Here is a 15,892-nt window from a genome sequence, read left to right as displayed (position 1 = left end):
ATAAGCTTATATATGATATAACTTTGTAAGAAAAAGTCCGGGAGATATAAGGCCTTTAGCAAAAATGTGTGTTTTGTATGCCCTAACAATTTCTCCGAACAATACTTTCGTGTAAAATGCAACTAACAAAAGTTAAGTACAAAAAACTAGCATTCAAGTAAGTTCCATGTTATATACTGCATAACTTTGTACCAAAAAAAGATAGGTTTTTCATTTGTTCAAAAAAGTTCCATATTTTTGAATCTTCTACAACTTTGCTGAATAAACTATTCTTCTATCTCTTAACACAAAAAAGTTAATTTTTTTATTTTAAGTATAGTAAATTTTTCATACTTTTTGACAATTTGCAATTATGCGGGTCATTCATACAAACAATTGTTCCGAAGACACTTTTAAGCTAGGATGAAGGTAAAAGGCGCTATGGAATTAAGTTCCAATTTTTGCCTTATTGGACCACTGTGCAACGGTTTGATCGTTGGTGAGACCTTTCAAGACAACCTTGAACGGCTTGGCGTTCTTGGTGTCATATGTAAAAAATTTGTACATCTTGTCAGTTAAATACTGAACAAGACGATCACGACCCTTTACTGAGTCGGTTAATAAGCGGCATTCACCTCTACGGCCAATTTGATAGGTAACTTTAACGTCAGAAACAAACGTTGAAAGTTCCTTTTTGAATATATTAAATTCAGAAGAAATAGTTACCACAATAGGTGGAACTTTCTCCTTTTTTAAAGATTTTATATTTTGTATAGTTTCATTATTAATAACTTCCATTTCATCAGCTTCTTGCTCAGGCAAAATATCAAAAGGATTGTCACTACAGACACTCGAAGTGTCAGAAAGAGATGCCTCTCTTTTCCTCCCCGCAGCGATGCGAGGTTTCTTTTTCCGTCCAGCCATTTCAGGTGATACGAAAAAAGTTAAAACAAATGTTAAATTCAAAAGTAGGTAGTCTTGAGAAAGACTGATGGGAAATAACTTTCAGGTAGTCTTTAAAAGACACACTGACAAAACACAAACTTTGAAGCTATAGGCAGTCAAAGACCAGTCCACAAGCAACCGAAAAAACGTCTGATCTGTAGGACAGTTCAAGACGCACTGATAATCGTTTTGATTTAGAAATGAGAAGCGAAAGAAAAGCCCTTCACAAAAAGAACGGTTTGTCGATATTTCAACATTGGATTCAACTATGATTCAAATTTTCACCCAAAAATCAACTTGTACAAACTAACAACATTAAATATTAAATTCATTAAATTTTTCTGAAGTTGGAGGGATGTGCAGCAGGCACTCTATATTGACAGCAAAGACGCACAACCATATAGCACGCTGTCATGCAATCTCACACATTACCAATTGGTTCCTAATTTGTCACATATAGGGTAGGGAACATATTCTAAGCAGCTTTAGGAACTGCCTGTGTATTGAGACGAAATACTCAAAATGTGTTGGGTTAAATTCGAACAGAAGTATATCAATCTGTTCCCTATCCTTTTCTCTGTTAAAACTTGTTTTCAGATTGTAAAACTAAGTTAGCAAGCTTCAACAATAATCAATTAAAGTTACCAAACGAGGGACACTATTCCAATAACCCCGAACCTATTCTAAGCAGTTTCCATATGTTTTGCAGGCGTTTTATTTTAGCACCCGAAGTGGCTCCTGAATGGCTGTAATATAGGTCGATTTATTTCAATTGGAAATTGTCCACAGATTGCTTTTAACGGTATTTCTTATATTCGTAAGATTAACAGATTAACGGTATTTCTTATATTCGTAAGACAGCTAGACAATCAAAGTTTTCGGTTCCATCATTGAAACTGTCAATATTGATCAAAATTCAGGAATTTGAGGCCTGTTTTCTTCGACTGATTAAAATAGGCGCTACTGCTTAAGTTCCTTACCCTACGTACACTTCCGCTGCTGTCGAATTTAAGGACGCAGTGCAAGCCTAAGGGGCGACATCTGGCTTCTTACTCTTCTTCCTCATCTACCGCGATGATCCCTGTTGAATTTTTCGTAAGTGAAGCCATTCACTCGGAAAATACTTGAATGTTTTTAATGCTATATGCATTATGTACAATTCCTCCTACAGGCGATAATTTTACCGTCTGAGGGTTACCGGAGAGTCTGCATCTTTAATATACTTAAAATCGAACGTGTCATCCATCAATGATTATGATTCATTCATTGACCCATCTGAATTGTACTCTCCGCACCAACAATATGCCTCAACAGGTATGTTCCAAACTTAATCCAGAACGGTTTCAAAAGTAGAAATAAGCTCACACTACACTATTTACTCTCGACATTGTGCAGCGCACAGTGGGGCGACTTCATACAAAGGCTGGCCAAGCAAAAAAAGTGTCGAGAAATGCGGCATCCATTTTTTGTTTGAGGCCGTCCATAAAGCACGCTACCCAATTTTTAATGTTTTTGGTACTTTTTTCTTTACGTTTTTTTTATAGAATTATATTTTATAAGATCTTTGACCACACGCAGCGCCACTGGGAAAAAATACGTAATTTATGGACAACCCCTCGAATTAAACATTTTTTCCTAAATTTCTATATTTTTTATTTAATTAAAGCAACATAAGTAATACAAATTAATTACAAATTGAAAAAATCATCATCATCATTATCTTCCGCTGTGATTGCTTAAATCTTCTGTTAAATTGTTTCCAGAAAATTTGAAATTCATTATACTTATCAGCAGAAAAAAATCTTTCGCTGTTATTTTCATTTCTTCTAGTGATTTTCGATGTTTTATTGTTTCATATATATGTTGTCTTTCTAATCCGGTTTCTATGGTTAAAAGAGGACATGTAAAAACATGTATAAAACCATGAATTGACAACTTACTAGACATTGAATTAGGCGGAGCCTTCAACCATATTCAAATTTAACGAATTGACGAATTTGAAAACTAAGACACTGGAATGTAATTCCAGTTCTAACGTTCCAAATGAATACGAAAAGATGCGGAAGACGACGACTGTTCCTTGTTTTTTTCTCACTTAGCAAATTGTGTGCTTGACTTTTGTATGCAAACGAGTGCGAAGCAAAAAGCAATCTGCAAGCGGGCTATTGTTAGCCGGAGTTTGATGGTATGAATTTGCCGCTAGGATTTGACACTTCAATCAGTTAAGCGAATTTCATGATCCCAAATTGAAAAGGGCTGCATGTTTTCAATATTGTTTTAAATATGCAGAAAGTGATACATTAGTTTGATATAATTAAGATTTCATAAATATCTGTTTACTGTTTTCTTTTTTTAATACGTATTTTTATAACTTTTTATTCATAAATTTTGTGATTTTTGCCTAAACTTATAGTTTATCCTTACGGATTGAGTTCGATATCATAAATTTTCATTAGTTGGGGAATCATGGTTATGAATAAAATTAATCCTAGATGAAATTTCAACTTAAAAAAAAATAAATAAAAAAATCTGCTCTCGCTTTTTTCACAAAAGTGGCAATTTGCGCAGTTTCGCGCTACAGCGGACAGTATGCTTACGTTTTTACCTAAATTTTGAATGTAGTCACGACCGTAGCAACTAAACTTTTAAGCTACTTTTCTACAAAAAATGACGTTTTGCCTTTCTCCTAGAAAGGTATAGCAATCACTGGAAAAATCAAAGGTATAAAAGTGCTCCAAAGGGTCGAATCTCGTATATCAATCGACTTAGTTTAACGAGCATTTTCTGTATGTGTGTGTGTGTGCGTATGTGTGTGTGTGTATGTGTGTGTGTTTGTGTAACGCTCTCCCAATCTCACTCGATTTTCTCAGATATGGCTGGACCGATCTTCATGAAATTAATTGCAAATGAGAGGTCTAGTTGCCCCATAAGACCCTATTAAATTTCATTGCAATCGGATTTTTAGTTTAGAGGTTATGTTTAAAAATGTGAAAATCACGAAACATCATTATCTCAGAAACTACTCAGCAGATTTTAACAAAATTGGTTTTAAATGAACAAGATACTTAAAAAACCCTTAACTTTTGAGTTTCATGAAGATTGAACGTGTGGTTCAGAAGTTATTCAAAGAAACGTGTTCTGGAGAGTGTTCAATCTCACTCATGTTTCTCAGAGATGGCTGAACCGATTTCCACAAAATCAGTGTCATTTGAAAGGTCTAATTACCCCATAAGACCCTATTGATTTATTTTGCAATTGGACTATTGCTTTGCCTGTTATGTTTAAAAATGTGAAATCCAGCTTTGAAAAGAAACATATTCCGAAGACTACTTAAACTCACTCACTTTTCTCAGAGATGGCTGAGCCGATTTCCTCGAAATCAGTGTCAAATGAAAGGTCTAGCTGCCTCATAACACCCTATTGAATTTCAATGTAATCAGTCTGTTACTTTGTCTGTAATGTATCAAAATATGAAAATCACGAAACTTCATTATCTCAGAAAGTACACAACCGATTTGTACAATATTGGTATCAAATGAACGGGCTAGTTAAAGGTTTATTGATGAATTTTATAGTGATTAAACACGTGGTTCAAAAATTGTGAAAAGAAACATGTTCCGGTGACTTTTCAAATTCACTCGTTTTCCCAAAAATGGCTGGACTAAATTCAACAATCTTAGTGTCAAATGAAAAGTTTAGCTTTCCTATAGGTTCCCATTTTATTTGACTATAATCGTATTTTTATTCCAACCGTTATTTATTTAATTATAAACACAACGAAAGTCTATTATCTCAAAGATCACACGACTTATTTGAACATATCTAGTGTCATTTGAAAGGGTTGTCTCTCAAACTCACAAGTAAGAATTTCCATAGCGATTTGATATGTGGTTCAAAAGTTATGAAAAGAAACGAAATTCAAAGACTATTTAAAACTGTAACTGCTTTGATCAAAACATATGGCCTCAACAAAATTTAAATTTGGTATTGTGCTATTCGTACGTTCCCGGTATTGCTCGAGATTGAAGTGTACGAAATTCAAAGTCATTTTTTTTATTTCGCTATTTCTTCAGCACGAATATTTTACTCCTAATTAATAATTTTTTTCAACTTTTTGCCTTTTTCCTAGAAAGGTATAGCAATCACTTGCAAAACCGAAGATATGAAAGTGCGACAAAGGGCCGAATGGCATATATCACTCGACTCAGTTCGACGAGCTGAGCATTTTCTGTGTGTGTGTGTGTGTGTGTGTATGTATGTATGTATGTGTGTGTGTGTGAGTGTGTGTGTGAGTGTGTGTGTGTGTGTGAGAGAGAGTGTGTGTGTGTGAGTATGTGTGTGAGTGTGTGTATATGTGTGTGCGTGTGTGTGTGTGTGGTTTTGTGGGTGTGTGTGTGTGTGTGTGTGTGTATGTGCAGATTTTTATTTTCACTCACTTTTCCCAGAGATGGCTGGACCGATTTTAATGAAATTATATGCAAATGAAAGTTCTAGTAGCCCCATAAGATCCTATTAAATTTCATTGTAATTGGATTTTTATTTTACAGGTTATGTTTAAAAATGTAAAAGTCACGAAACATCAATATCTCAGAAACCACACAACCGATTTCAATAAAATTGGTATCAAATGAACGGGCTATCTTAAAAACTCTTAACTTTTAAATATAGATTTTTTTATATAGATTGAATATGTGGTTCAAAAGTTATGAAAAGAAACGTCTTCTGAAGACTGTTTAATTTCACTCATGTTTCTCAGAGATGGCTGGACCAATTTCCACAAAATCAGTGTTATATGAAAGGTCTAGTTACCCCAAAAGACCCTATTGATTTTTTTGCAATCGGATTATTACTTTGCCCGTTATGTTTAGAAATGTGAAATCTAGCTATGAAAAGAAACATATTCTGAAGAATACATAAACTCACTCACTTTTCTCAGAGATGGCTGAGCCGATTTTCACGAAATTAGTGTCAAATGAAAAGTCTAGCTGACTCATGACACCCTATTGAATTTTATTGTAATCGAACTGTAACTTCGTCCGTAATGTACCGAATTGTGAAAATCACGAAACTTCATTATCTCAGAAAGTACACAACCGATTTGATGAATAGTATTATGAGATGAACGGGCTAGTTAAGGGTTAACTGATGAATTACGATTGAACACGTGGTTTCAAAGTTTGGCTGCCCTATACGTTCCCATTTCATTTGATTATAATCGAACTAAGCGACCGTTATGTATTAAATTGTTAATAAAACAACGAAATTCTATTATCTCAAAGATTACACGACTTATTTGAACATAAATAGTGTCATACGAACGAGTCATCTCTCAAGCTTACAAATAACAAACTTCATAACAATTTGATATAAGTTTGAATGAGAAAGGCTGGGTCTGACCGCTAGATGGATTAATTTAGGTTTTTTAAAATATTTTTAGTGTCAAGCCTACTATGACCCAATTTTACAATATCTAATGAAAATCTTACACAATATTTACAACAACTTTTCTTTTGACGTCAAAAAAAATCAAGCTATCATTGAAGCTACAGAGCGTTTCAAAGTAATGTACTTTTTTTCAAAAAAAAAAAAAAATAATAAAATAAAATATTCAGATTTCATGATATTGCGCCCAAATTTTGGATTTAGACACTTGAATGTTATAGCAATAAAGGAAAATATTATGAAACAGCTAACGAAAAAAAAATTTTTTGGCTGATGGCCAGCGATTCCCCATATGGCAGCGGTATGCTGTTCTTATGCTTCACGCAAAACCGTCATAAGCCCTTGTGCACTTTTGGATCTTTTGGTAATTGATATTAGTGAAGATCCAAGTCGGATCTCTTACTACGCCCGTATTTGTACTCTTTTTAATGTTCACTTTAAATTATTTTAGATTATAACAGGTGACATCTTAAAAAAACATAAATCAAAACCACGAACAATGTTGTTCAGCAACACTGCCAGCAAGCCTGATGATAAATTTTAACGCACTCGGAGTTTTCAATTTCAACCAATCAGTGAGTGGTTCCCAAAGTGGATGCAAATCTATACCCAGTTGTCTCCCCTTAGGAACCATTCAAATATTACATAAGGGCAATTCCTGCTGAAACCAGGCCACTAGTGACACGATGTCTTTGAAAATTGATTTTTCTATTTTAGTTTAATTAAACACAGTAAAAAAATAATAACTGCACATAAATTTGTTCCATTTGGTGGACCCCTTGTTCGCCAAGGGGTGAACAAATTTTTAGAAAAGTGAAAATCGAATATTTTTATCGAGCTATATTTCAAATATTTGTCCCAAAACCCCCTACAAACAGCATTTAATTATACAGAAAACATCTAGAGCTTTCATGTGAAGTATTCAAAAGTTTGACCGCCATCTTGGATTCGCCGCCATTTTGAATTTTATCATTAAAACGCGTTTTTGAACAGGTTGGCAACCACCGATTTCAATTCTGAGACAACCATTGGAAAGCTGAGAAAAAATCCTACAAAATACATTTAAAGAATCAGGTGTGTCGCGAAAGAAACATGGCCGTCGAGCCAATTTTTTATACCGAGTTTTAACATTTCCAACGCGCGCCGCGCGATCGATATAGCAGCAAGCGCTGCTTGCCACGCAGCGCACACTGAACGCACATCGTTTAGTATGCGCGAAGTACATGTTTTGAATAGGTCTTTATAAACAACTTATTTGGATAGGGTAGAACTGCCATAGATGGACTACTTTCTTTAGTGGACAAGATACTTCGCCAGACAATTGGTGACCATTCACCCATTTGTAATTTACTACTTGAAACATGGGAGGTTAGAGCATGAAAGTTTAATCATAATAACACCTGTTCTCGACCACAACTATGTGCTTGTTCACTGTTGCTTCAATGAACTGTTTAGTTACATGAAGAGAAATCTGCCACACGTATAAAAACGCACTCTGACGGCGCTGAAAGTCAATACAAAAATAAGTATAATTTTACAAACATTTCGTTTATGAAAGATGATTTCCGAATGGACGTGGAGTGGAATTTTCACGCAAGCTCGCACGGGAAATGCCCATGTGATGGAGTTGGTGGAACCATCGAGCGAGCTGCCTGTAAATATAGCTTATCTCCCGACAGAGACAGGCTGTTTACAGATGCGGTATCGTTCTACGAATGGGCTGTGGAATACCAAAGCAAAACAATGACATTCGCTTACGTCGAGCAAGCGGATTACGAAGCGGCTCAAACTAAACTTCAACATCGGATGGAAAATGTCAAAACTATCAAAGTAACGCAGAATTATCACTATATTTTACCTCAAGAACAATATGATTTGTTTGCTAAACAATATTCCAATAGTTCTGAGAGTGAAGTCAAAAACCTCAACTGTACACTAGTGCCGCCTGGTGACCTTATCGCTAGAATAGATTTTTTTTCGCTGCTGTACGAGACTAACATCACTGGTAGCGCTATCTGGTTACGAATTGCTACTACAAAAAACTTCACACAAGTTTGGAACTCAACTTGGACGTCTGCCACTTGGACGTACCACTCAACTCCATACCAGGTTAGAAGCACCAATCCCAAAACATCAAATATGTTGTTCCGAATTGGGGCACAGGCTTACAACCAACTAGCTACACGCTATCAATGTAATCTGTGTAAAGCAATCGAGGCCAGCCACAAAAGACATTCATTCCTGTCGCAGTGGCACTTCTGCCCAATGCCCTTCAGGCATACAAACAATAAAATGTGATGCTATATATTCCGGCATAATTTGTCATAATTCACATTTGACTTGATTTGACCTAAGGTGAACAATTAGTATGTTCCCGAAAACCGCTCTGGCAGGATACGGTAGAAAATTTTTGTACGCTGAATTGAGGAGTGTTGTGATGCAGTCGAGTCAAACTCTAACCAGTCTGTTGGCAGTTGTTTGAATACTTCAGCTTTAAAGCTAAACCTATACTATAATCTAAACATATTTGTATCTTACACCTAAATTTGTCAACTTATCTTAAAGCTACTGCGTTATATACTAGAATCTAAACAACTACACTTACAATCTAATGAACCTACTTCCAATGTGAGATAAAAATGATAACACGAGAGAAATTACTCTCTAGTTGATTGGGCCATCCACACATGCATACGTGGATGAAACTCAAACGGTCATCGATCGTATCTGATCGAGAGCAATAAATTAGTCGAAATTAAAAGGTCAAAGCGTTCAGTTCGATATCAATCCATAGTCCCAAAGTAATCGTGTAAACCAACTCGAAGTTGAGTCCTTGTTCAGAAGATTGGCCTTATCCACTACTTTAATCGGCGTAAAGTGGGAAAGGCCGAAAGGATCCCAAAGTGAAGCCTAGAAGGCTAAATTTTCCTATTAGAAGGTGGCCTTAATTGCACCTCCCCGTCAGTGAACGCGGACGCGCTTTAGTAAATGCAAATGCACTTAGCCTCTGACTGCCACTAGTTTTTGGCGAAGAAAACCCTTCGGTTTTGGCATTACGATCCGACTTGGCTCGATCATTGGTCCTTCGAGCCGGATCGAAGGAGTCCCCGATCAAAAGGCATAGTGCGCCAAGCGATATTCTGGTCGAGTGCGTCGGCCACGTAAGTGAAGGGCGTTAGAAAGACGCCATTGCGATTGCGGTTAACCGCGCTAGATTAGTTGTGGAGAGTTGGCCATTGTGGTGAACGGCCATCGCTAAATTTATTGTTGAGCGTTACCGCCTTTTTTGATTAGCGTGGCTTGGATAGCCAACACCAGCAGCAATTATACGCTGATGCGAAGAAATATTGTGTGAATTTGGCATAAACTTTGACTATCTAGTATCTTGGTGGTAAATTCCGTTATCCGTATAGTATTGCACAAATCCACGAGCTCATGACGGCGGGAAGGATATTCGTCCGCGTCGGGAAGGAGCAACCGTTTTACGTCCGCGTCGGGAAGGAGCAAACCGTTTTCGTCCGCTTCGGGAAGGAGCAAACCGTTTCCGTCCGCGTCGGGAAGGATATTTTCGTTGTCGTATTCCGCGTTCGCTTCGTGTAGATTAGTGCAAAATGCCAAAATTTGAAAAACGATTATCTGAGCTGGTGGTAATAAGAACGGCGCTCAACGCTCACCGCGAATCAGTCGAAAAATTCATTACCAATTTCGACGATAACCGCGACCAATGCCAAATTCCAGTTCGAATTGAATCACTGGACAGAGTGTACAAAGAATATTTAACAGTGCAAGAAGAAATCGAGAAGCTAGAAGATTCGGAAATGTTAGAGACCCATATGTCAGAAAGATCGACTTTCGAGGACAAATAATGTGTGGCTAAAGGTTTTTTATTGTCGAAGCGTGTAGAAAATGCAAACCAAACCATGTTGAACGCTTCTTTGCCTGCGAACCCCCCTACTGCGTCGAATTTTCACCTGAGACTACCGAAGATAGAACTCCCCAAGTTTAATGGTGACTTTTCAAAATGGCTTTCCTTTCGTGACACATACACGTCGATGGTACACTCAAATGTTGAAATACCCACTGTAGCTAAACTCCAATATTTGCTACAATCACTTGAAGGGGAAGCCCATAAGATTTTCGAAAGCGTAGATGTAGTAGCTGATAACTATGCAGCCGTATGGGATAATCTGCTCAAGCGTTATGACAACAAAAGGTTTTTGAAAAAGCAATTGTACCGTGCTCTCCATGATTTGCCAGGGTTGAGGAAGGAGTCAGCATACGAATTGCATGAGCTTGCGGATGAATTCCAACGTCACGTAAAGGCCCTCGCTAAACTGGGAGAACCAATCGAGTTCTGGGACACCCCGTTAATAAACATGCTGTCCTATAAACTTGACTCAGCAACAATCCGAGCGTGGGAAGAGAGAGCCAGGCAAATGGACGAAGAAGATGTAAAGTTCACTGATCTAATCGAGTTCATATATCAACGGGTACGAATATTAAAATCAGTGTCGTCCGATATTTTCCAACGTGCGCAGCCGGCTTTGCCAAAGGTGGCCGGCAATTCTCTCGCTCCGAAGAAGTTCCTTACATCTAAAATCGCAGCAAATGCCGCTGCTTCCGAGAGCAAACGAAGTGCTCCATCCTGTTATGCCTGTTCCGATAAACATTATTTATACCAATGTCCGGCATTTGCTAAGATGTCGGTCAGTTCTCGTCGAGAATTAATTTCGCATCGTGAGCTTTGTTGGAGCTGTTTCCGAACTGGACATCACGCCAGGAATTGTGGTTCCAAATTCACCTGTCGTACCTGTCGAGATAGACACCATACGTTGCTACATGATGTACCCCATTCCGATAAGATTTCCTCTACTACTCCAGCATTAACCGCTGCCCAAGAACCGCAGCCCAGCTCAATCCCTCTTGCACGTTTTGACCACCAAGAAGCTTCGACGTCATCGAGATCCCAACAAGTTAGTATGACGGTTCAATCCAACACAAGTACGGTTTTACTGGAGACAGTAGCGCTGAACGTCGTCACTGATAGCGGAAAGGTGTTTCAAGCAAGAGCGCTCTTAGATTCAGCTTCAATGTCGAACTTTATGTCCAAAAAACTTGCTGTATTCCTCTCCAATCGCCAACTCAAGGTGGATGTCACGGTTGCCGGTATTGGTCAGTCCGTGCAGAAGATGAGACGCTCTGTTACCACTACCATCAAGTCTAAAATTGGTTCTTTCAACACTAAGCTGCAGTTTTTGATAATTGATAACCCCAGTGCAGATTTACCCACAGTTCCGGTGCAGATTTCCACATTCAAGATCCCAGATGTTCCCCTAGCAGATCCGCAGTATTGTGTTCCCAGTGAGATTGATGTAGTAATTGGCGGTGAGGCATACTGGGAACTGCACACGGGCAAGAAACTTCACCTAGGTCCAGGCCAACCACATATGATTGAAACCTTGTTCGGTTGGACATTCTCCGGTCCAACATGCATTGATTGCGCTGGTCCAACGGCCTGTCGTGTATCCACCAACGACGGTTCGCTCGATGCTACCCTGCAAAGGTTTTGGGAGATCGAGGCCATACCAACCCAATGCACCCATTCCGCTGTAGAGCGGACCTGTGAAGAGCAGTATAACGAAACCACGACCCGGGACACTGCCGGGCGATACATAGTTCGATTACCCAAAACCGACGATCCAGAAATTGTTTTGGGAGACTCCCGAGACATTGCCGAACGGCGATTTTTCAGCTTAGAGCGTCGTCTGGAACGAAGTTCAGACGTTAAATCCGCATACCATCAGTTCATGGCTGAGTACGAACGTCTAAGGCACATGAAACGCCTTGAAGAACCTGTAGATAATAACATACAGCACTGTTTCCTGCCTCATCACCCCGTGTTCAAATCCTCCAGCACGACAACTAAGACAAGAGTTGTGTTTGATGCGTCCTGCAAGACGGCATCGGGTTACTCTCTGAATGACTTGTTGTTAGTCGGGCCAGTCGTGCAACAAGACTTGCTGTCACTCATAATGCGATTTAGGACACATGCAATCGCCTTGGTAGGCGATATTGAAAAAATGTATCGCCAGATACAAGTTCATGAGGACGATCAATCACTTCAACGGATTCTTTGGAGAACACATGTGGGCGAACCCATCGCCACCTACCAACTCGAAACAGTGACTTACGGCACAGCGTCTGCCCCCTACCTTGCTACCAAAACGCTACAAAGACTTGCTAAGGATGCAGGTCATCTTTTCCCGCTAGCTGCCGAGCCGGTATCCAGTGATTTCTATGTAGATGATTTTTTATCTGGAGCTCCAGATGTACAAGCAGCACTGCAACTTCGACGAGAAGTGTCCACAATGCTCAGATCCGCAGGATTCCCAATAAAGAAGTGGGCGTCCAATTCCATCGAGGTACTCGAAAATGTTCCCCCAGAAGATCAAGCAATCCAGCCTTGGCACGACCTCCAAGATGAACAGTCCGTGAGCACACTCGGCTTAGTGTGGGAACCGCGGTCTGACGTGTTTAGTTTCAAGGTGCAACTTCCCCTACCAGCAGCCGTTTTAACGAAACGTACGATCATGTCGTACATAGCACGCATTTTCGATCCGTTGGGACTAGTAGGTCCAACTGTTACAAAGGCAAAACTATTTATGCAGCGCATGTGGGCGCTGAAATTTTCCGACGGAAAACGCTTCGATTGGGACCAACCTCTTCCACAAAACATGCAACTTGAGTGGAAAGAGTTTCACAACACAATTGATTTACTGCGCCAGGTGCGAGTTCCACGATTCGTGTCCAATTCGGATGCAACTAGCATCGAACTGCATTTTTTCGCCGATGCATCAGAGAAGGCATACGGCGCCTGTTGCTTTGTCCGCGCTAACACATCCCACATGGTTACCGTTCAGCTCTTGACCTCCAAATCAAAGGTCGCACCGCTTGCCACCCGTCACACTATTGCGCGGTTGGAACTCTGCGCGAGTCATCTTTCAACGCAGCTTTACAAGAAGGTAGCAGCTGCTCTCAAGTCCCCCTACACAGCTTACTTTTGGTCTGGTTCTACAACGACGCTTCAGTGGATTCGCTCATCCCCAGGACGTTGGAAAACTTTTGTTGCAAACCGTGTGACACACATCCAGCTCGCGACTCCAGTTGATAACTGGAGGCACATAGCAGGTATCGATAATCCTGCAGACGACATCTCGAGAGGCTTAAGTCCCGCTGAAATCCTTGAGAAATCACGCTGGTGGCATGGGCCTGAATGGCTCACTCTCCCCCCGGAATCCTGGCCTGCTGGAGCGCTTTCCAGTGCAGAATCACCTGAAACATCTCAAGAAAGTAGAAAAATTCTCATTGTCGTTATGACCACGGCGCAAACAAGGTTCAACGAAGAACTATTTTCCCGCTTTTCAAGTTATTCAAAACTTCATCGAATGACCGCCTATTGCCTGCGATATTTTCAGCTGGTGCGTCATCTTTCATCGTGACAGCCCAGAAAAATATGTACGATTGATCATAGTAAAAAATACAAAGGTGTTTGTACGAAGTCCAAACACAGATGAACTTCAGTCAGCCGAACGGACCCTCTGTCGTATAGCCCAGCGGGAATGTTTTTCCGAAGAACGCAGCGATCTTGCTGCTGGTGATAATGTTTCCAAATCCAGTCTTCTCAAATGGTTGAGTCCCCAAATTGACCAGTTCGGAACCATTCGCGTTGGCGGACGTTCTCGCAACGCTGCATTACCAGAATCTACCAAGCATCCTATTGTTTTGAGCGCTAAACATCCGTTAGCCGATTTAATTGCAATCCACTACCACAAAACATTACTGCATGCTGGACCCCAATTGATGCTTTCCAGCCTGCGACAGGAATTTTGGCTGATAGGTGGAAGGAACTTGGTTCGACGAATCTTTCACCAGTGCCACGTTTGCTTCCGGAAGGAACCCCAATTGATTCAACAAACTGTCGCCGATTTGCCAACATCCCGAGTCACTCCGACTCGCCCGTTCGCCGTTTGCGGCATAGATTATTGCGGTCCGTTTTCGCAAAATCTGAAATACGAAAACGAGGACCGATGAAGGTATATGTAGCGATTTTTGTTTGTTTCTCGACACGCGCCGTCCATATTGAACTAGTAAGTGACCTTACCACTGCTGCATTTTTATCTGCGCTGCGTCGTATGATTTCGGAAAGAGGACGGCCGGCGGAAATTCATTCCGACAATGCAACTACATTTAAAGGAGCTTCCCACGCACTTCATCGCCTATTAGAGATGTTTAAAAACAACCATGCCGCACGTAACGAGATGTTCGCATGGTGTGCGAATAATGAAATTCGATGGAAATTCATTCCGCCACGCGCACCCCACTTCGGCGGATTGTGGGAAGCCGCCGTAAAGTCGGCCAAATTTCATCTCCTCAAGGAAATCGGAAACCACTCTCTCACTCGCGAGGACCTGATAACGTTACTCGCTCAAGTCCAGATGATGTTAAATTCACGGCCTTTGACACCTATACCATCACAGCCACAAGACCTAGAAGCCCTGACACCAGGCCATTTTCTGATTGGCACCAATCTTCAAGCCATAGTCGAGACCGATCTGAAGGGAGTTCCAGATAACAAACTCACACACTGGGAGTTGACACAAAAGCGTTTCCAGAGTATATGGGCACGTTGGTACCCGGAATATTTACAACAGCTACAAGCACGGGCTACTAAAGCATACCGAACACCTACCGATATTCAGATAGGGCGAGTTGTCATCATTAAAGAGGACCACGTACCACCTGTCCAGTGGCCGCTTGGACGGATTATCAAGACCCACCCAGGAAAAGACGGAATAGTCAGAGTTGTCACACTGAAGACTGCGAAATCGGACAACGTTGTTCGACCTGTCGCGAAACTTGCTTTGCTGCCCATCCCCGACAATCGTTATCAATCAGAAGCTGCCATTAGGAACCAGTAGAGCAGTACAATACTAGCTCGAGGCGCATTTTGCCTGTGATCAGGCGGACGATGGGAGATCTGTTCATCCTAGGGTCATCCTCGAACCCAAGCTGCATCCAGGAGCAGCTATGTAAGATGTCATCAAGATGCATTCCATTTACACTAATGTTGCGACTAATGGAGCCAAAGAAGTGAGACGGAGAAATGTTGAATATTTAGAATATCTCAAAGGTGGCCGGAATGTTTGAATACTTCAGCTTTAAAGCTAAACCTATACTATAATCTAAACATATTTGTATCTTACACCTAAATTTGTTAACTTATCTTAAAGCTACTGCGTTATATACTAGAATCTAAACAACTACACTTACAATCTAATGAACCTACTTCCAATGTGAGATAAAAATGATAACACGAGAGAAATTACTCTCTAGTTGATTGGGCCATCCACACATGCATACGTGGATGAAACTCAAACGGTCATCGATCGTATCTGATCGAGAGCAATAAATTAGTCGAAATTTAAAGGTCAAAGCGTTCAGTTCGATATCAATCCATAGTCCCAAA

General features: G+C 40.2%; 2 protein-coding genes across 2 annotated transcripts; both read left to right on the top strand.

Moving 5' to 3' along the window:
• The first annotated feature begins 10,418 nt into the window (after positions 1-10,418).
• On the top strand, positions 10,419-14,457 carry LOC129719668 (uncharacterized). Its single transcript, XM_055671059.1, has 2 exons — positions 10,419-13,716; positions 13,937-14,457. The coding sequence occupies exons 1-2, from the start codon at positions 10,419-10,421 to the stop codon at positions 14,455-14,457; spliced, it is 3,819 nt and encodes a 1,272-aa protein (XP_055527034.1).
• Positions 14,458-14,651: 194 nt separating this feature from the next.
• Positions 14,652-15,344, top strand: LOC129719667 (uncharacterized). The gene has a single exon (XM_055671058.1). The coding sequence runs from the start codon at positions 14,652-14,654 to the stop codon at positions 15,342-15,344; it is 693 nt and encodes a 230-aa protein (XP_055527033.1).
• The last annotated feature ends 548 nt before the right edge of the window (positions 15,345-15,892 follow it).

The sequence above is a fragment of the Wyeomyia smithii genome, chromosome 2, assembly GCF_029784165.1.
Source record: "Wyeomyia smithii strain HCP4-BCI-WySm-NY-G18 chromosome 2, ASM2978416v1, whole genome shotgun sequence".
NCBI classification, from domain to species: Eukaryota; Metazoa; Arthropoda; class Insecta; order Diptera; family Culicidae; genus Wyeomyia; species Wyeomyia smithii.
The sequence above is the reverse complement of the archived record's forward strand: the minus strand, read 5'-3'. Positions and strand labels throughout refer to the sequence as shown.